Source organism: Notothenia rossii, assembly GCF_949606895.1.
Source record: "Notothenia rossii genome assembly, chromosome: 2".
NCBI classification, from domain to species: domain Eukaryota; kingdom Metazoa; phylum Chordata; class Actinopteri; order Perciformes; family Nototheniidae; genus Notothenia; species Notothenia rossii.
In genome coordinates this window covers 91,023,593-91,045,841 of record NC_136904.1, presented here as the reverse complement: position 1 = coordinate 91,045,841, position 22,249 = coordinate 91,023,593, and the positions used below count along the sequence as shown (strand labels likewise).

The following is a 22,249-nucleotide window of genomic DNA, read 5'->3' as shown; positions in this document are numbered from 1 at the left end:
ACAGAAAGTGTGTGTGTGTGTGTGTGTGTGTGTGTGTGTGTGTGTGTGTGTGTGTGTGTGTGTGTGTGTGTGTGTGTGTGTGTGTGTGTGTGTGTGTGTGTGTGTGTGTGTGTGTGTTTTGTCAGTCTAAAACCCAAAGATAGTGACTTTAATACGATATGAAACAGAGAGGCTGAAAACAGCCATTTCTGCTTTTTTTCATGAAAAACTCATTTAATGATTAGCCAGTTAACAAAAGGGTTGGTCACAATCGTTGCAGCTTAATCAAAACAAAAACTAAAAACGTTATTCTTGTGCAATACTTAATTGCTTGAGAAGTTCTTTGATTGTTCTTGGAGTTACATTTAAAAAGATAGAGAGAAGAGTTCTTCAGAATTTCACAAAGTCTTTCAAATTGGTTTAGTCCAGAGCCAGAAACTTTAATATGAATCGAAACAGAGAAACAAAGTAAATCTCTATATTTGAGAGGCTTTTTTTCATGATAAATTCCTTAAAGGGGACCTATCATGCAAAATGCACGTTGTGATGTCTGTTATACTTAAATATCTGTATAACTCACGCAGCGTCAGAAAATAAAACCCTCTCTATTCCTCCGTATCCAAATCTTTTAAAAACGGGTGTACAACGAGCGGATACAGATTCCATCCGAACTGATGTGTCCATCCGTGGTGACCCACAGAAAGTTGCTATCAGAAACAATGCCTGACGTGTTTTGGACGTAATCTCGTCTTTGTTTACATTAGCAAGCCTCGCTAACACTCAGAGCTAACCTGTACTGGAGAGCACATGTGTTTTAAAAAGCAGGAAATAAAAAAAGAACTCACCTTGTGGTAAACCCGCAAGAGAAAAATCATTTGAGCTCCAGACTGTTTCAGAAATAATCCTTGATGTGGTTTAGAACAGGATGGCGTTTTATCACAACCGAATTTAACTTTATCTCCGGTAGAATTCTGATCAGGCATTAGCTCCGCCTCCTCTTTTTTTTTTTTCAAGCTAAGGACCCAAGATCCGCGTTTCTCTAACAGGGCTTCAAAAAAGGGGTTTGAGCAGTATGAGGGATGTCTACAATGGGTGAACTGTTTGGTATTTTGAAAAAAAAACTTCACAGACATGTTTCGTATAGGTATGGCCCTACAATATATGTTTCAAATATAGCATGATAGGTCCACTTTAAAGTATCCCAAACTAACTGAAAGCAATCAGTTACTATTATCTTGCAATACTCAGATTAGGCTACTGTTTAACACGTAACTAGTTATTGTAACAGAATAGATTTTTAAAGTAACCCTCCCAGCCAAATAGATGAATGAACACAATATTTAGGAGTCCATTGTGGTGGTTTAAAGAGCATCACAGGACACATGCAGCGGAGGTGACTGCAGTATTTAGACCTGTCCCACATTGCGAGGATAAATACTCAGCACCTCCTGCTCTGTTTAACAGCCCCAGACTCCTGGGAGCAGCTGTGAGGCTGTTCAATTTAGGCCAGACAGATGGAGACAGTGTTTGTGGTGATTACATTAACATATCCAGCCCCAAAGAGGAGAGGGAGGAGGAGACAAAGGACCTCGGACAAAAGCTGGGAGCTCACAGATTTTTCTCATTACCTCCTCTCATCTTTCTCTCCCTCTCTCCCTCTCTCACTGTGGTTGTTCTGTTCTGTTGTCACTTCAGCATTCCTCACTCCCCCCTCTTTCTCTCTAAGTGCTGCTAAAGATGGCTGCAGGCTGAGGGAGAGCCGCCATGTGTCGGAGAACAGCTGATAACAGGTGAGGGAGCAGAAGGTGAGAGGCAGGAAGCTCCCCTGACACAACAATACATCTGAACACCCACCACACACACACACACACACACACACACACACACACACACACACACACACACACACACACACACACACACACACACACACACACACACACACACACACACACACACACACACACACACACACACACACACACACACACACACACACACACACACACACACACACACACACACACACACACACACACACACACACACACACACACACACACACACAGCCTGTTAACAGCTTTTTTTGAGGGAATAAGATTTAAAAAGTGAAGCAGGAAAAGGGTAGAGACAAAACTGCTGAACACACAGCTGCTGCGCTGTTATCCCATTTTATATCTACAGTAAAAAACAACATGGTTTCGAACGACTGCATGAACAATAAGCTAAGGGAGGGTTTAAATGTTTACTTTGTGTACTTTATTTGGTTCCACAAATGATATTAAATAACACAGGGAATCAAATATATCGGGGCTAAGCAGCACAGAACAATTAGGGGAACACATAGCTTCTCCTTCTCCACACAGCTAAGCAATTGTTTGGCTTTTCTCTTTGACATTCAAGCAATTCTCAGACCAATCATGGTGCATTTATATACATGGCCAAGACTTCCAAATATGAGTATGCTATATCTACACTTGTACCCAAAGCTGGATATCACATCGAGCAGTGGTTGGTATTTGATATATTTGTCCTGGAAAGCCTGGTCCATGTACAGGTCAAAGGCACAGCCTACTTCTAATATTAGCACCTCCCTGTGGTTGGTGTCCACACACACACACACACACACACACACACACACACAGCTCATGTTCAGGTGTTTATTAGTATAGTGTCTCTACTGTGACATGTTTCCATTATTTAATGTTCAAAAATCCATTTTTTAGACAAACCTCATGATACACAAATGCTCTATTCCCGTTGCCAATTCCAGGATCTACTCCAGTACGCCGTGAGCTAATAGAGGCATTGCGGCAAATGATTTTGTATTTTTTAATATCAATAGGGGATCTTAGATAGATTCACAATCTGAGAACACTAACAGCTTACTTTGGATTATAGTGTTGGACAGACTCAACACACTGCGTTTTCCAGTCTGACATAAAATGCTGCACTTACACTTTGAACTGAAGTTAAAAAGTACAGAAAGAGTTCTGATCTCCACACGTTGGCTCTCATTGTTTACTCTGTAATAACGTGCTTGACACCCCACCTGGAGCAATCACACAGCAGAGTGAGTGTGTGTGTGTGAGGAGTGTGTAGATCCGGAGCTGCACACTGATCATTAGCAACAGCAGGAGGCTCTGCACACCGCCTCGCTGTACAGGTGGGGAGATGTTGGAGTAGCAAACTTTATGAAGTGAGGGCTAAACGAAAAGAAGTTGGAGTGTTTTGGTGTTTCAGAGTCACTCACTGGTGTTGAAAGTGCTCTTTAGCACAGCTGCAGATTGTTCTGTCCTTTCTATTCAACATGAGGGGAATTTTGAAGTATAATGCATGGATAAGGAAACATTACAATAAGTTCTACCATCTCTGTACGGACGTTAAAAGGAATATTTCACGTGTAAATTAACCATCTGCATATCAATTAGTCACTGTTTGCTCCTGAAAACCTTTCTTTTTGCCTTCAAGTTAAACGGATAATCCAAAAGAAATGTGTTGATGAAATGAAACGATGTTGAAAGAGTCCTCTCCTGCTGATGTTCAGGTGTATATCAGTATGTAGAGTCTCTACCTTAAAGAGTCCTCTCCTGCTGATGTTCAGGTGTATATCAGTATGTAGTGTCTCTACTTTAAAGAGTCCTCTCCTGCTGATGTCCAGGTGTACATCAGTATGTAGTGTCTCTACTTTAAAGAGTCCTCTCCTGCTGATGTTCAGGTGTATATCAGTATGTAGTGTCTCTACTTTAAAGAGTCCTCTCCTGCTGATGTTCAGGTGTATATCAGTATGTAGTGTCTCTACTTTAAAGAGTCCTCTCCTGCTGATGTTCAGGTGTATATCAGTATGTAGTGTCTCTACTTTAAAGAGTCCTCTCCTGCTGATGTTCAGGTGTATGTCAGTATGTAGTGTCTCTACTTTAAAGAGTCCTCTCCTGCTGATGTTCAGGTGTATATCAGTATGTAGTGTCTCTACTTTAAAGAGTCCTCTCCTGCTGATGTTCAGGTGTATATCAGTATGTAGTGTCTCTACTTTAAAGAGTCCTCTCCTGCTGATGTTCAGGTGTATATCAGTATGTAGTGTCTCTACTTTAAAGAGTCCTCTCCTGCTGATGTTCGGGTGTATATCAGTATGTAGTGTCTCTACTTTAAAGAGTCCTCTCCTGATGATGTTCAGGTGTATATCAGTATGTAGTGTCTCTACTTTAAAGAGTCCTCTCCTGCTGATGTTCAGGGGCCGTATTCACAAAGGATCTTAGGGCTAAAAGTAGCTCCTAACTGGCGAATTTAGGAGAAACTCCTAAGCATAATGGGCGTGTCAGTCTTAAATTTAGGACTCCTAATTTTATTCACTAAGAGCAATTCACAAAGTATTTTAGGCCTAAAAGTAGCACCTAAGTTTAGGAGAGCTTAAAAGTCCTCGAGAGGACTCCTAACTCAGTAAGACCTATTCACAAAGAATCTGAAAATGGCTGAGAGATGAAATGTTTTGGAGACAATGGAAGACTGTGAATTGATCAAGAGATATAGGCTAAATTGTGAGGGTATCAAACTTGTTGTGGAATTAGTGCGGGATGCAATAACATCCCCGACTAACAGGAATAACCCGATTAGTCCGGAAATAAAATGTTTGGCAACACTACGATATTTAGCAACAGGGAAAATGCAACTTTGCAATGCCGACGATTTAGGAATATCGCAACCATCAGTCAGCTGTGCCATAAACCAAACCATCAACGCGCTCTCTAGACCACATATCATCCAACAGTTTATCCGGTTTCCTTTGGACAATCAACAACTACACAGGATCAAAGCCAACTTCATGGCAATGCAGGTATGCCCGGTGCGGTCGGTGCTATTGACGGGACGCACATAAAAATAATTGCGCCATCAAAAGATGAGGACGTGTTCGTCAATAGAAAGAAAGTACATTCCATCAACACGCAGATTGTTTTCATTCATCATGATAGGGGGCTTTAACGGCTGTATGGGCTGTTATTGAAAGTGTTTAAGTGCTGGAAATATGCTCATTGGATAATAGTTTGCAGGGTGCTTTTAATTGCCTCCTCGATTTGATGCAATTTACGTATTTTTATTGTTTGCTCTCTCTCTTTGACGTGCATATACAACGTCATTATCGTGGTCTGCACAAACTTGTCATCATGCGTGTATTCTGCTAACTGCACTGTCCATAACTATTTGATAGGAATACATTTCTAGCCTAGGCTATTTCCTTGTTTTAGTGGGCTTGTTTGTGGGATGTTGCGGATGAGTTTCACCGAGACCGCCTGCTCTGAACAACCAATCACCGTACTGACCGCTTCTAAACTCATGCACGAGAATCGACGTCATCCATAGCAACGGCGCGTCACTCTTAGTTCACTCTTAGTGATTTATCCTTAGAATGAGTAGGTCTCAGCGGCTTTGTGAATAACTTTTAAGAAAAAACTCCTACGTAAAATGTTTTAGCGCGAGTTAGGAGCACTCCTAGCGGTACGATAAAATGCTTTGTGAATACGGCCCCAGGTGTATATCAGTATGTAGTGTCTCTACTTTAAAGAGTCCTCTCATGCCGATGTTCAGCTGTATATCAGTATGTAGTGTCTCTACTTTAAAGAGTCCTCTCCTGCTGATGTTCAGGTGTATATCAGTATGTAGTGTCTCTACTTTAAAGAGTCCTCTCCTGCTGATGTCCAGGTGTATATCAGTATGTAGTGTCTCTACTTTAAAGAGTCCTCTCCTGCTGATGTTCAGGTGTATATCAGTATGTAGTGTCTCTACTTTAAAGAGTTCTCTCCTGCTGATGTTCAGGTGTATATCAGTATGTAGTGTCTCTACTTTAAAGAGTCCTCTCCTGCTGATGTTCAGGTGTATATCAGTATGTAGTGTCTCTACTTTAAAGAGTCCTCTCCTGCTGATGTCCAGGTGTATATCAGTATGTAGTGTCTCTACTTTAAAGAGTCCTCTCCTGCTGATGTTCAGGTGTATATCAGTATGTAGTGTCTCTACTTTAAAGAGTTCTCTCCTGCTGATGTTCAGGTGTATATCAGTATGTAGTGTCTCTACTTTAAAGAGTCCTCTCCTGCTGATGTTCAGGTGTATATCAGTATGTAGTGTCTCTACTTTAAAGAGTCCTCTCCTGCTGATGTTCAGGTGTATATCAGTATGTAGTGTCTCTACATGTCTCCATGCTTTAATGTTCAAAAAGCTATTTATTTTTCTCATACTGCCTGGGATGCAACACCTCTTTTCACCCTCTGTCTGAAACCAGAGCCCAGTCTGCTCTGATTGGTTAGCTGGCCAGCTGTATTGTGATTGGTCAACCGCTTAGAGATGTCCCGCCCCTTAGCCTATCACGTACAATGTGTTGGAGCGCTGTATACGACTAGATAAATGAGACTTGCATTATACTGTTGTGTGAGAGTTTGTAAACGGATGTTCTGATATACTTTTGGTTTTGTTAAACTGTGCAAATGAATCAAAAGTTTTCATGTTCCCCACTCGCCATTGAGGCATGCAACAAAAACAATGTGTGAGTAAATGACAGCACATTCAGAAACCCATACTGTAGATACAAGTCCCTCCTGTGCAGCTGCCAGTGCCTCGAGTGTACAGCTAATTAGCCAACAGAGACAAACAAATATAGGTACTAGCTAATGGGTAAGTTAGCTCAAGGTTTAGCTAAAGCAATGTATCATTGGCATACAGGCTAATGTACCGTACTTCAGGGGAGACACTACAGGTGAACACAGTAACATGTGTATCTAATAACATCATCACAATCGCCACATTGATATGCAAATTAGGCGTTAACTAGGCCTAATTAAAATGTGCTAATTTGCATGCATTTACCTTTTTGTTTTACATGTTTGTGATTGGACAACCACTTAGAGATGTCCCGCCCCTTAGCCTATCACATACAATGTATTTGAGCGTTACGACTAGATACATGAGACTTGCATTATACTGTTGTATACACATCAGAAACCTCATACTGTAGATACAATCCCTCCTGTGCATACATGTGTAAATGATTCAGATTCAAGATTCAAGGTTTTTTGTGCATAGCTACAGTGTAGTTATGAAAATGAAAATCTTAGATCACAGGCTCCTCCAACAGTGCAACACAATGAAACAGATAAATGTACTCACACGTTGGTGGTGAAGATGCCGTAGATGAGGTCTTGCTCCGGCAGGTAGAAGGTGCTCTGCAGCTCGTTGTAGTAGAAAGGGATTTCCCCCGAGCGCGAGCAGTTGAGCCGGGCCTTCATGAAGGTGGTCCACGTGTCCTCGAGGAGGAACCGCCCGCCAATGTCGTTCTTACAGACTCGCGCCACTCGAGAATACACCGTCTTGCCACAGTCGTGCTCCACGGCGTTCTCCCGCAGGAAGAAGAAGGTGAAGAGGCCGATGTCGTAGGCCGAGATGAAGTGAGGCTCTGAGGGGAGGAAGGAGAAGAAGAGAGAAGGGGGAGGGAGGATTATTACATGACTCTAGGGAAACACTTATCTTCTAGGTCAGGATTGTCATAAACTTTTTTCATGGAGGGCCACATACAGAGAAATATACGCTCGTCCGGGCCACTCCCTATATCGCCTCATAAGTTCAGTTATAACTTAGCAAAATTAATCAAATGTAGGTAAATGATGCTTGATGCCTTAAGAACCAAACAGCCTACATCACAGCTCTCTATCGGGTTTCATTTATTTAGTTGGCAGCTCATCCCTCAGATTGATTATAATAAGGGGAAATATGAAGGGTGTATTTCAAGCTTGTTAAGTAAATAAGTTATTGGGCTTTTTACTTATCAACTAAGATTTGCTAGAAGGTGTTTCTAACTTTAATTGACTGAATGTATTTGAAAAGTGGGCTTATTAACACATGAATACTACTGTGTAATATATTTTAACATATATATTTAAGAAGTACAATATAAGACAAGCACAAGTTTCATCTGTGGGCCGTATTACATTATACTTTTTGAATTAGCTGAGGGCCGATTCAAAATGGTCCGCGGGACGCATTTGGCCCCCGGGTCGTAGTTTGGACACCCCCGCCTTAGACACTCAAGACATAACCAAAGATATAAAAACATAGAACCACAGACACACTGCTGATTGAAGGCATTCTTATATTGTTGTCCAACAGTATGAGAGACAGAATACTTGCGTCAAGTCCGCCAAGAGTCTGTGTGTCTAAAGAATAACAGAATCTCACAGGTTTCATACACTTCTTTTTAGACCCCATTTACACAGGAGCGCAAACGGACCGAATTCGTTATCAAAAAAGTATTCCGTTCACACGCATTCGGCTCATTTAACGTGTCCGTTCACACGAGACCACTGGAAACTCTGTAGTACATATGCCGGGCCTGTAAGTGGCGCTGTACTTCCGCCACAAAATACACCAACAGCAGCGAAGAAGAGCTCCTGAGCATGGTTGCCATGGTTGCCCTTCTGTTTATGCCCCGCGGTTGATTTAGCAACATGTAGTTCATGTAGTTCTCCATGTCCACTTGTTGCTGATGGTTGTGGTAGAGGAGCTGTAGATTTTGCACTAACATCCTGACCATGCTACAGCAGGGAGCAGCAGAGGTGGGGAGAGGCGGGGCTATGGCTTCATCGTTATCAGGAAATGATCGTATAAGGCGTACACACGGAGCCGTTTGGTCCCCCAGAGCGTTCAGTCCGCAGATCTATCCACCTTGGGACCCGTTATCGTTTGCGGGGTCCGTTTCCGTTACGGCCTCGTGTGAACGAACGGGCTATACGCGAGAGAAAAGTAGCTGATACAACCCGTTACGTTCCCGTGTAAACAGGGCCTTAGTTTACACAGCACTATAGCTTTTGACCTTTTACAATCACATGTTACAAGACCCTATGCTCAATAACACGCTGCAGACAGACATGTGCACACTCAAGGTCTTTTTAGATCAACTAAATGATGAAACTCACTAGCATGACTTCCAACACATGATCCTATCTTGTAGATTATTTCAACAAGGGGGGAGGATCATTACAAGTGACTCCAGGGAAATATTTACAACACTTATCTCTAGATGGTGTTGCTTTGACCCCTGCACTCGTTATTGATTGCAATACAAACTTTGAGAGTCTAGCGGTGCACTCCTAAGATGGCCTGGGAAAAAGAGCCTCAATGTCAAATGTGTAAATGAGAGGAGAGGCAGGAGGGGGAGGGAGGGAGAGAGGAAATAAAAAATGATAACTAATAAATCCGCCTGATGGTAAATCCATGGCTCGATGTCTGTTTAACTGGATGTCCGTGCTGCGTTTACTGCCCTGGCAGACACAGGGAATGATTAATGGTCCTTCACGTGAAGCTGAATAACAGTTTGAACGAGATGTTACTGTCATCCTTTGTAAACACATGACTCATTACTGGATGCTTATGCATTGCCGTAAGCGTGTTGAGAGAGAGCTTAAACTTCTAAATCCAAATGAACACATGGAGGCGGGTTTAACGTCTACTTGTCAGGAGGTTTCACTTAAATGTCTCTCTAAAGGCTTAAAAGGATCAGTCGAACAAACTTCTTCTCATCACTTTCCCCTGCTTACCTTCTTGTTTTCTTATCACGCAGGTGCTTTGGGTTTTATGTGCAGACATAAAGTTGTTTTGTATACGAGATTTGTGCACCTCGTTACAACCGAAGTGATTGGAGAAGCATTTAAACAACACATTTGAAAAACTCAAAGCAGCCTCTCTTTAAGAAACAGTGTCTTTGTGACTCTGGATAATCCACTTTCCATTAACAGTTTTTATTGGAGAAAACAAGTGGTTTTTAATGATGATGTCAATGTGGGGAATTGGAGTGAACAGACCTTTGTAAATATTCTTAAAAAATCCTTTTACTATAAGTTGTTTGAAGTAATTCTGCCTTGTTATTAGGGTAGAACGAGGTGAAGTTTTTAAAATGATTTGTATATAAGAATAATTCACAATACAGTCAGCGTGTTATCTGTTGAAGACCCTGAGAAGGAAAATGCATTTGTGAATGTCAACTATTTTGATTTGAATAACAAAGGTCAACGTTGAAATACAAATACTTTCTCGATGGAAAATATTTTTAAATCCCATGGGTTTTCTGTAACTGAATATCAACAACAACAACAACTTCGGTGTTCCTTTTTCCAAGTTGTAGTTTGACAGGAAACATAACAAAACCCACCAAAGAAAACCTCACTGTGTGGATCATCACAGCTTTCTCCTTTCAGACGAGTTTGCAGAAACGATGATACAGAAAAAACCTCCCGTTGCTTCCCTTCTCCACCGGGACCCATTAGACCGTAAGTGATGTCACACAATACTCGCACCAGCACAGACACAAATAAAGGAGTAAACCCTTAATCTGCACAGCTATAAACCCAGAAAACAAGAAAATATTAAGACACACACACACACACACACACACACACACACACACACACACACACACACACACACACACACACACACACACACACACACACACACACACACACACACACACACACACACACACACACACACACACACACACACACACACACACACACACACACACACACACACACACACACACACACACACACGCACCCCCCCCACAAACACCCCACAATCTCTCTCTCTCCCACACACACCCCACAAATACACACACCTCTCACACCACACACCACACACCACACACACACACACACACACACACACACACACACACACACACACACACACACACACACACACACACACACACACACACACACACACACACACACACACACACACACACACACACACACACACACACACACACACACCCCACAAGCACAGACACACACACACACACACACGCACAGACACAGACACACACACCCTACAAGCACAGACACACACCCCACACACACACAGCAAATACACACAACCCCCACAAACACACACACCCCACAATCTCTCTTTCTCTCACACACACCCCACAAATACACACACCCACACACACAACCCCCCCCACACACACAACCCCCCCCACACACACACACACACACACACACACACACACACACACACACACACACACACACACACACACCCTACAAGCACAGACACACACCCCACACACACACAGCAAATACACACAACCCCCACAAACACACACACCCCACAATCTCTCTTTCTCTCACACACACCCCACAAATACACACACCCACACACACAACCCCCCCCCCCCCCACACACACACACACACACACACACACACACCCCACAAGCACAGACACACACACAGACACAGACACACACACCCTACAAGCACAGACACACACCCCACACACACACAGCAAATACACACAACCCCCACAAACACACACACCCCACAATCTCTCTTTCTCTCACACACAACCCCCCACACACACACACACACACACACACACACACACACACACACACACACACACACACACACACACACACACACACACACACACACACACACACACACACACACACACACACACACACACACACACACACACACACACACACACACACACACACACACACACACACACACACACACACACACACACACACACACACACACACACACACACACACACACACACACACAGCCTGTTAGCAGCCGTAATGGAATGTGCCTCAGGGGCCGGTGAGGCTTTTTATGCAGGAATAAGATTTAAAAAATGAAGCAGGAAAAGGGAAGAGACAAAACTGCTGAACACACAGCTGCTGCGCTGTTATCCCATTTTATATCTACAGTAAAAAACAACATGGTTTCGACCGACTGCATGAACAATAAGCTAAGGGAGGGTTTAAATGTTTTGTTAAGGATAATCAAGTTCTAAATTCCAAATTAAACAACATTTACTCATATTATTATTTAGTGTCTCTACTCTGACATGTCTCCATGCTTTGATGTTGAAAAAGCTCTTCTCATACTGCCTGTGCTGCAGCACCTCTTTTCACCCTCTGTCTGAAACCAGAGCCCAGTCTGCTCTGATTGGTTAGCTGGCCGGCTCTGTTGTGATTGGTCAATCACTTAGAGGTGTCCCGCCCCCTTGCCAATGTTTTGGAGCGTTACATCTCACAAAGATCACATTGTCAGATTAGCGTGGCCAAAGAAGTTCTGAATAATAATATTTTTGCGACATCTATTGAAAAATAATTATCTTTAACTTTGCTTATTGTGCACTTTAATTAGTTTGGAGTCAAAACACGAGTGTATGGAGATAATGTGGAAGAAAATGAGATTAAATAAGATTATTAATCCAATATTTTCATGTATTTTCGTGTTTTAATACAAATTAAATGAGTAAATTGAAAGTAGGATGGCAACTGGTTAATGTTTCAGGTGATACCAAATCTTACAGTTAAAATGAAGTGGAGGTCCTCATCAGTGGAATAATATTAAACCAATCGAATTTGGTATTAAAAATTGTATTTCAAAAACTAAAATCATATAAAATTGGGCTGATTCTTTGTTATGGATTTCGGCATTATGCATTAGCCATCATTTAATAATGTATTATGTAACAAAAACAGCTTGTAGACCAAACCAAACAGAAAGTGAATTGATGATACCAGGCATGCAGATGAAGTGTGTTTCGCCCGCTGTGCCACTCACCATCACTGAAGAGAAACTCATCCTAATGCTTTGCAGCTACTCTCCCTGCCGCTGAAGGCCGTGTGACGGATCTAATTGTGTTTATGCATGTTTGAGTGTTGTAGGTAAGAGATAATGTGTGTGTACAGCCTGCCTGAGACACTCTGTGGATGCACAACAGACTCTCTGTGTTTACATACCTGTGTGTGTGCTTACTGTACGTGTGTGTGAGGCAAAGGACAGATTCTGCATTATATTACTGAAGCTGCGTGGGTGCAAATGTGACGATTTCCTGCAGAGCGGCAAACAGATTGTTCGATCCGGCAGGCTGGTTAGGGTCTGCATCACGTGACATCGCTTTACATCAAACATGGATACAGTTTAAAGAGCAAGGCTGCTTAAAATTCACAAACAAGATTCTGCATGAATGCAAAACGCCTGTTTATATCCAAACAGACACAAACAGATGGTTTGATGCAGGTTTTAAAATCACCAAGATTATTGTGTTCTGATATTACTTATCTGTCTTGCAAAATATTGTAGGAAACATTATTTCTCCATGTGTTGTGTTCAATGTCAGCTCCTTTCACTAACAGTGCACAGTTGCCTAGGGCGTAAGACCTTTGAGACCGAGGACTGAGGTGTTATAATGTCCCTTTGGGGAATAAGAGGGAACAGACCTTTGTAAAGGGTTTTAAATATATGTACATATCCAGTATATACATATAACTATATAACATGGCTGTTAAATGTCAGAATTAATTAATTCTATAAAAGTGGAAAAAGGAAATATATGTCCATGTGTTGCTAGTTTTTGGCTCCCAATAAATAAACATTTTTGAATTTTTTTTATTTATCCAGCAGAGTCCCATTGACAGGGGCGCACCTTTCGGACAGGCAAGGCAGGCAACTGCTTGGGGCACCGGACCAGAAGGGGGCCCCCCAAAGAAGGTAGATTAAGAAGGTCAACAGCAACGACAACATGAAACACCCTTGCAAATGTACTGCAACGACATGTCGGGTAAGGGGTCCCCACGCGCCGTCAAAAGCTCATAATTTCAGTTCTGCTGCTCCGGCGGGGCCGGGGGGGGGGGGGGGGGGGGGGGGGTGTTGGTGCTGTCGGAGGTGTCATGTCCCTTCTGCTTGGGGCCCCCCAGAATGTGTTGGGGCGCCACTGCCCATTGACATTTATTTTTTTATTTTCTTCTCAACTTGGTAAATGTAAAAAAGAAAAAGATTTTAGTTTTTGAAAGTCACCTCCTAGACTAACTTCTGGAGTCAGCTCTTCAAAACTTAACCACAAATCTGTTTTATTACATTGTTTACGCCAAAAAGCACTTTTAAAAAAATGTATTCAGCTTGGGAGAACAAAGATAAATATATTGTTAATTATAAAGTCTTCAGCGTGTTTAGAAAAGGCAAAGACACGTCATTTAAAACGGGAAAGAGTTTACTCTGTATATTTATCCGTTGATAAAGGACTTCTTTGAAAATGGGGAAAAATTAATTAAAATAGAAATAAAATACAGGCACTCAAAATCCAAGAAGATTAAAAAGCCAATATAGTTGCAATTCAATTGTTAAAGCGCCAGCATCGATCAACCCCTGTTGGTCTAAAATAAGAACTCAAAACCTGACATGTTGTATTTATGCTTCAGTCGCTACAGTAAAGGATTTCTTTACATTTCCTTCCTTGTGAGCGTACACCAGCTTCCTCCTCACATTGTTAACATTATTCCACTGTTGACTTTATAGCGCCTCGTGTCATTCAGATGCATCATGGGAAACATTTAGGGGGTGCCTGGCAGGCGACCAATCCAATAAGGAGCAGATTGATTGGATCCAGCAGCCCTTCCTGCCTTCTCCTGAATCTGAGGGGCTTAGAGCTGGAAATTAGATTTTCATTCACACCCCAAATCCAGCGGGAACTCAACTCCATAACCCTAACAGACGCTGAGAAGCACAGCGAGTGTGTGTGTGTGTGTGTGTGTGTGTGTGTGTGTGTGTGTGTGTGTGTGTGTGTGTGTGTGTGTGTGTGTGTGTGTGTGTGTGTGTGTGTGTGTGTGTGTGTGTGTGTGTGTGTGTGTGTGTGTGTGTGTGTGTCTGTGTGTGTGTGTGTGTGTGACAGCATGAAGTTCAACATGTGCCTGTGATTATGCTAATGAGGACGCTATCCGCTCTGCTACTCATCTATTTCCGCCCACAGCTTTGTGTGTGTCCATTTTTGAAACACTCACATATAGCTTGGACACATGTGGAAACGCACACACAGCTTGCATCCATGTATACACACATGCCGACACACTCGTGCACACACACAGGCAGAGACCCTGCGTGTGTGTGAAGCATGCTGTGTGTTGTAATTTCAGCCTCTCCCTGCCGTGAAGAATAATTACATCGCTCGCTGACTGCTCAGTCTATCTCTGTGCTTCCCTCTCAACCGCATCTTCTTCCCACACACACACACACACACACACACACACACACACACACACACACACACACACACACACACACACACACACACACACACACACACACACACACACACACACACACACACACACACACACACACACACACACACACACACACACACACACACACACACACACACACACACACACACACACACACACACACACACACACACACACACACACACACACACACACACACACCTTCCCAATCCATCCTGCTTCTCCAACTCTGTCTCCACTTTATTCTGACCAACTCTCTAAAGTCCCAAGTCTTGTCGAGCTTGTCGTGAACATGTGTTTGTTACATTTAGTGCTTTCGATAAGTTGAGTAAAACATTAGTCACAAGACAACTAATTACCACAACACCTCGGATGATGGATTCACCAGTTAAGTCTTTAATCAAGCAGAGAAAGGCAAGCTTTGTTAGTTTTCTGTTTTAATATGCTTCTCAGTTTCTTTGTGAAGTCAATATGTTTTGGTTTTGGAGCGCTGGTCAGACAGAACAAGCAATTAGAAAATGTCAAAGCTCCTCTCACACACATGCACCTTGCTGCAGCAGAATCACTCCTGCTCTTCTATCGTTCCGTCGGGTAAAGCTTGGGGTCCGTGAGGTGTTTGATTATTTACTGCAGGGACAGACAGACTGGTTAACCCTCGAGTCTGATCGTGTGTGAACAGATTGAGCGTTTACTCTAGATGTTCCACCCCTTTCAACACTGTCACTGATGGCCCAACACATTTCTTTAAAACAGAAACTACTCAAGACCCAGTCACAACACTTTAAGGGTCTGTAGATTAGATCAGAATAGAGTTTGAAGCTGCATCGCAACATAGTATTACTGCAACAGCATACTTTTTGGATCACCTGCATTCACACAAAAAAAACTTCAATATGTCCAAAACTCAGCTGCCCGCTTGCTCACCTCCACCCGACGCTCCGACCACATCCCCCCTATCCTCCACGACCTCCACTGGCTCCCCATCAAACACCGCATTGACTTTCAAATATTACTTTTCACTTTCAAAGCCCTCAACAACCTTGCCCCCCCCACCTCTGTGACCTCATCCAACGACACACCCCCACCCGTCGCCTCAGGTCTGCCGAAGCTAACCTACTGCAACCCATCAGGACAAAGCTCTGGACCTGGGGTGACAGGGCCTTCGCAGCAGCCCCCCCCACACTCTGGAACTCCCTCCCCAGCCACGTCAGATCCGCCAACACACTCTCACACCATTCAAACAATCCCTCAAAACTCAACTTTTCACTCTTGCCTTCAACTCCTAATCAACTAACCCCTTATTCCTCCTCCCTTAGCCCTTTCTACTTTTGTTGTTATTTAGTTTTACTTCCAAAGCACTTTGAGCACCAGGAAAAGCGCTTTATAAATGTAATGTATTATTATTATTATTATGGTCTCAAGTTTCTCTCGTTTTACTAAGTATGTCTCTTTCTTTCTGCGACTGTGTCCATGATTGTCATGTGTAGAAAGTAGATGTGCTATGATTGAAAGAAGTAGTGACTGGAGCAAATATTTTGGGTTAGCCTGACCAACTAAGGGCAGAAACATGGCCCACTCGTGTGCTCAGAAACGTAGAAACTCTGAGCGATGAAAGGCCACAAAGACCAATTTCATGTTTCATTGATCTTTGGAGTGTGCCGGCTAATAGTTGCAGCCGACGGCGTGACTCAACGAGAGAGCTGAATTCAGTTTGAGTTCACTTCTGCTCAGAACATCTCAACAAAGCTCTGGCCGTATATAGCTATGTTTTCTAATTGTTTCTTTTCCACAGATCAACCTCCTTGTTATCTCCACCTGTGTGTACGCTATCAGATTATGTTTGTTCACTGCTTTTGTACAAGGTGTTTTCTTTCACGAAGGAAGCTTAGACTTTCCAGAGCTTAGACTTTTTTTTTTAAACAAAAGACTAATATATTTTCTAACAGTCCCTTATCTACTGAACACTCAACCAGAAGTCTTCAAAGTGCCACCTATCAGTGCCTGTGATGCAGAAAGTGAATTTGACATTTACTTCCAGAAAGATGAACGCCTGAAATAACTCCCACTGCCATGAATCCAGTAATCTCACCGCCTCCTCCAGAGGAAGGTCCATCTACATTTCTGCTGCCGTCAGGGTGTGTGTGAATGGATTTCTGCTGCGGTGTGTTCAGAGGGGAAAGACACAGCGTCAGCAGGAGGGAGATTATTGACACCCTCCCCAGCGGGATTGAGAGCACTTCATGTCCTCCGCCAGTCTATGAATCCCACTAATACCTGTACCATGTGTCCACACAACTCCAAATCCAAACAGACTTTGTAATCCTCTGAAAACACCGCTGTCAGATTGATCTATCTTGGCAGTAACAGAAGCGTTACTCAAACAGTTCGCCCGTCTGCCGCTGCAGGCAGGCCAGGGGAAACGTTTAAAGTCACAGCGGGGATTTCCAGAGATTGTTTGATTCAACATTAACCTTGTGTGGATTTGGAAAGAGTTGAAACCCCATCAGATGACTTATTCTGATGGATTAGATTCCTCACATTTAAAATAAACACTGACCCCGTGAAACACGGAACAAGCTGTAACTCAACTCCAGATGAATCGTTACAATCTCCCTTTGATAGAAATGGAGTAAAGTATAACATAGCATGAAGAAATACTCAAAGAAAGCACCTCACATTTGCACTAATGAGGTACCAAATTGCCTCAATACTTAATAGCATTTTAAGTGTGAGTCCATGCACTTCAAACGTGTTTCTAGCTCTGCTTCCGTATCGTTGAGCCACTTGGAAAATGTTTGAAGTCACAGCGGGAATTTCCAGAGATTGTTTGATTCAACATTAACCTTGTGTGGATTTGGAAAGAGTTGAAACCGCATCAGATGACTTATTCTGTTGGATTAGATGCTGAATTTGTCTCTGAAACAAGATGTATTAGAAACATGTAATGTGTCTGTTTGATAGATACGTTTTTTATTTGCAAAACTTAATGCATTCGTTTGTAGATGGTGTTTTGCAAACCACACTGTGTTTGTTAGTGAATCATCAGGCATTTGTAAAACTTGTTTCGCTTGTGTCGTGTCAAATGATCATACCATTTAAAACATATAGTCTTATACTCTGATTGTCTCTTACAATATGCAATTGTATTTGTAGTCTTGTATGCGTTTAACAGAGACATTTGTTCAGGGTTCAGGAGGGCAAAAGGAAGTGTAAAAGGTGGATTTGCAAATGGTTAAGAACGAGGGGTTTTATGGTTTAATGGTGGGGATGTTTAGATGATGCCTACGGGATTTTAAGGGTGGGACCAGTTGGATATTCTCTACTATATAGTGTGACTGTAAGCTGTGTGCGGGGTGCACAACTTCTCTATCCTCCGAGGAAGAAGTAGCTCTGTTCCTGCATTTGAGATCGATGTCACTATATGTATATTGACTTTCTTTCTTACTTTATTAAATATAACTAGGGCTGTCAAACGATTACACATTTTAATCAGATTAATCACACCTTAAAAATTAATTAATCATGATTAATCACCATTCGAACTATGTCCAACATATGCCATTTCTTTATGTATATTGTTGTGGGAATGGAAAGATAAATGAAAGAAGGCGGATATATCCATTTAACATACAGTATGTATGTTTATTATAACATTGTTCTGTGTGTCAAAATGAAAGACAGCCCACACACCTATCAATCATCAAACCGTGGGGTCTTAATTCATTACGTGTTGATTTCTATCAACAAGTAATGTTGTATCGATGTATATAGAGATGTACTACAGCAAAAGTACTCTCCGTCGGGACTTCCTGCAACAACACCACGCCGTTATCTTGATTCTGATTGGCCAGAAGACATTATCAAAGATGTTCTATTGAGAAGACGATCACTACGTGCCAAAAGTGTTCAAAACCGTTTCTAGTCTTCGGTATTTCCAGACAAGTGGCTACTGAAATCAATCTTACTAACTGCTGTCTGTGCAATTTACTCCGCGCGAGTTGGCGGACTTTATTTTGCTTACTTTAACATCATTTTTCATGGTGGGGCTAAGCCATTTCTTGGTATGGCTGTAGCCTGCCCCACCCATACCCTGGCGCTGCCACTGGTGGGATGTATGGGCGGGCCATTCTGCGCATGCGTTAAATGCGTTAAATATTTTAACGCAATTAATTCAAAAAATTAATTTCCGCCGTTAACGCGATAATTTTGACAGCATTAAATATAACAAAAGACAAACTTTGTCCATGTTCAGTTTCTCTTAAGAATTCCCCCCACAGTTTGTTTGTGGAGTTATAGCAGGACATTAGCTCCATAATGCTAGCTCTGCTCACTTACCGTTGAGCCACTTGGAGTTGTACTGGGCGGTCCGGAGGGGGGGCATGCCTCCCAGGCTGCGGTAGATGACGGGGTCCCGGCCGGAGAAGTCGATGACGGTGGCGGCGTACAGCTCTCCGCTCTCCGTCACCACCGCCGTGGAGTTGTGCCGCGGATCGTACGGACAGCGAGCCACGCCGTTCACCCGCTCCAACACGCTGCTCAGGTTCCCCACCTGATGTGGAGGAGGAGACGGAGAGAAAAAGGGAAATAAGGTTGTTTTTTCTTTCTCTTACTTAACATATAGGAAGTGACCCCTAAGTAGCTAAGTGTCGGTCATGAAAAGAGCTGTTGGAATTCTCTAGAAGATAGGACACAAGCTTTAATGCTTCCTTTATCATCTCCTTTAGCTTAGGATACAGTAGTTCATGTTTTACAAAAGGAAAGGAAAGAACGCCGTCCAACTATTCCTTGCGGGTGCAACGAATAATGTGAAGCCCCAATCTGCATAAACAACTGATTGTGATCGTCAAACATGATTCGTGCTAGTTATTAAGGATTTTCCAAATGATGCCATATCTTGCTAAGGTGCTTATATGTTTTGAACTTTGAATAATATGGTAAACCAAAAGGAGAACTTTTAATGGGACACGTAATATAATTGTACAATCTTTAAAGAAGTCACATTTCACGGAGTTGGATGGAGTTTCTTAAGCTGTTTATTTGCTAATTCAACCTGTTTAAATGGTGATATGCACAGAAGTACATTTGGCCGATGTGTAATGCACATTTCGCATGTATTATTCATTCAAATATTATACAGAAAGGACACTAATTAAGATTGATGTGGATTAACACAAGCGATACGGAGTGTGAGCAACCATTTCGTTTATTTTTTCCTTTTCATTTAAACCTTGGTAATAAAGTAACATATTTAACACCGTTGTCCACGTTTATAAACCCTGCATGAAACGACATGATAAGCCCCCGCGGGGCAAAGTATCCAGAAATGCTTTTCATGAAGTAGCCTAAGGGGTCCATCTGCAGAAAAATAGTCGTTTCCTCACAGCAGACACACATCAATACCATCGATCGCTGCATCATAAATAAGTGCTGTCTCTTTTCCACAAGTCCTGATGAATTCTCCTTCACATCCTTCCTTAATCCCAGTAGCTTTTTATGGAGGTTAAGGAACAGTGGTTTGGAAAAGACAAAGGACCTGAGGGCTACAGTGTTGTCAGCTCATTTCAACAACATCACACACACACACACACCCACCCACACACCCACACACACTTATCTGTACCTCTCTGGTAATGCATTGGGGCTGGAAAGCATTGGTTCCACAGGACATGACCTCAGTCTTGTTCACCAGCAGGACTCTGATGTAGTTTTGACATTCAATCTGCGGAGAAGTGGGCCAAGACGAGAAAAAGCTTTCAGAAAGTTACAGAGGAGCAGAGAAAAGCTGAGGAGGCAGGATAAATATTCTCTGACGTGTTCCTGAGAGGAACAATAGAGCCGGTCCTCTGGTATCAGACCGGCACGCAACCAAAAGCAATTCAGAGTCTGCACATTTCCCTCTTGTACGGCCATTGTTCAGACACAAGGAAAGTGTTGTGCAGCTGAATGGAAGCCTATTTGTGACATCGACTGAGGCGCTGCAGTGTGTGTTTCTGTAAAAAAGAGTCAAATCTGTTTTAACAAAAGGCGTGAAATCGATTTATTGGTGTTGAAACGGTTTCAGTTTTTGGGAAATGGTGGCGCTTTGTGTCCGATGTGAATGTAGTGAAGCAGGTCTCCATAAGAATTGATTGTTTTGCGTATTAGATCTCACCCCTCGCTCTGAAGGCACAGAGGGAGATACATGTGACGCTGCTATCAGATACTCACAAAATAAACTATAACAGCTGATGCGTCGATGTGTTAGAGCAGGGGTTCCCAAAGTGGAGGTCGCGAGACGATTACAAAATGAAAATGGAAAATTAAAAAATTATTAAAAAAAATTGATTAATTTTTTTTAATTTTTAAAAAAAAAATTATTATTAATAATAACGTTTGATTAGATATTTTCAGGGGCGGACTAGCCATCTGTATAATTTCCCCGCAACGAGGCTCCCCCTTTGACAATCCACTAGCGCAGTGTTTCTCAAACCCCACCTCCTACACAAAGAAAGGAAGAATACTATTGTAAAGGCCTATTTTCTCTGTTGAATGTGTGTGCATTATTTTAATTAAACGCGAGTCGCACAATATCAATACATCATCGAGAGCCAAACAAGTCATCACAACAAGTTCAAACAAGTCAACAAAAGATATCGCGTCAGATCTGTCTGTTAAAGCGTCTCAGTGGCTTGATGGAAACAAAGGAAGGAAGCTGTGACAGTTGTTTATCAGACATATTTGAAAGGAAGTCCTTACAGTACGTGTGTCTCACTATCTTCCCCTCTTTCTTTCCCTCTTTCCCTTTTCCGTTCAGCGCCAGAAAAACAAGCTTTATTTGAAGTCTCTGAAAAAGCACTTTTCTGTGCAGAGCCTCCCATGAGGAGCAGCAGATATCAAGATGGCCTCTCTGTGTTGTAATTGGGGGCGGGAAGGAGGTTACCTCTGTTTTGCCTTTGCTCTGACACGACCGCCGGGTGTCCTCGTCCGGTGCCCACTCCGTCGCCTAGGAGACAAAAAACAAGAAAACAGAGATGAGAAAGAGGCCGAAAGGCAGTCAGCTGCAGACACGACAAAACAGTTACGCAAGAACCGACTGTTGCTAATACTGTAGGCGCGCACAACAAGACTTTAACCTCATTGCTGTTTGTTTATTGTGTAAACATGGCGACCGGCTTGCCCGCCAAGGGCTCATTGGAGAAGG

At 42.6% G+C, this 22,249-nt stretch overlaps 1 protein-coding gene across 4 annotated transcripts in view; it reads right to left on the bottom strand.

The window, feature by feature from the left end:
- Positions 1-22,124, bottom strand: part of sema5ba (sema domain, seven thrombospondin repeats (type 1 and type 1-like), transmembrane domain (TM) and short cytoplasmic domain, (semaphorin) 5Ba) — a 98,848-nt gene extending 76,724 nt beyond the window's left edge. For 3 of the 4 annotated variants that reach the window (XM_079667289.1, XM_079667290.1, XM_079667291.1), the window contains exons 1-4: positions 21,989-22,124; positions 20,690-20,788; positions 19,405-19,618; positions 7,129-7,414 (exon numbers count right to left, since the gene is read on the bottom strand). In XM_079667289.1, coding sequence (XP_079523415.1) covers positions 7,129-7,414; positions 19,405-19,618; positions 20,690-20,737 — 548 coding nt within the window. In that variant the 5' untranslated portion in view covers positions 20,738-20,788; positions 21,989-22,124. Of the gene's footprint in view, positions 1-7,128; positions 7,415-8,145; positions 8,282-19,404; positions 19,619-20,689; positions 20,789-21,988 lie in introns of those variants that run through there. The other variant, XM_079667292.1, reaches the window with a different exon arrangement.
- Positions 22,125-22,249: the final 125 nt, after the last annotated feature.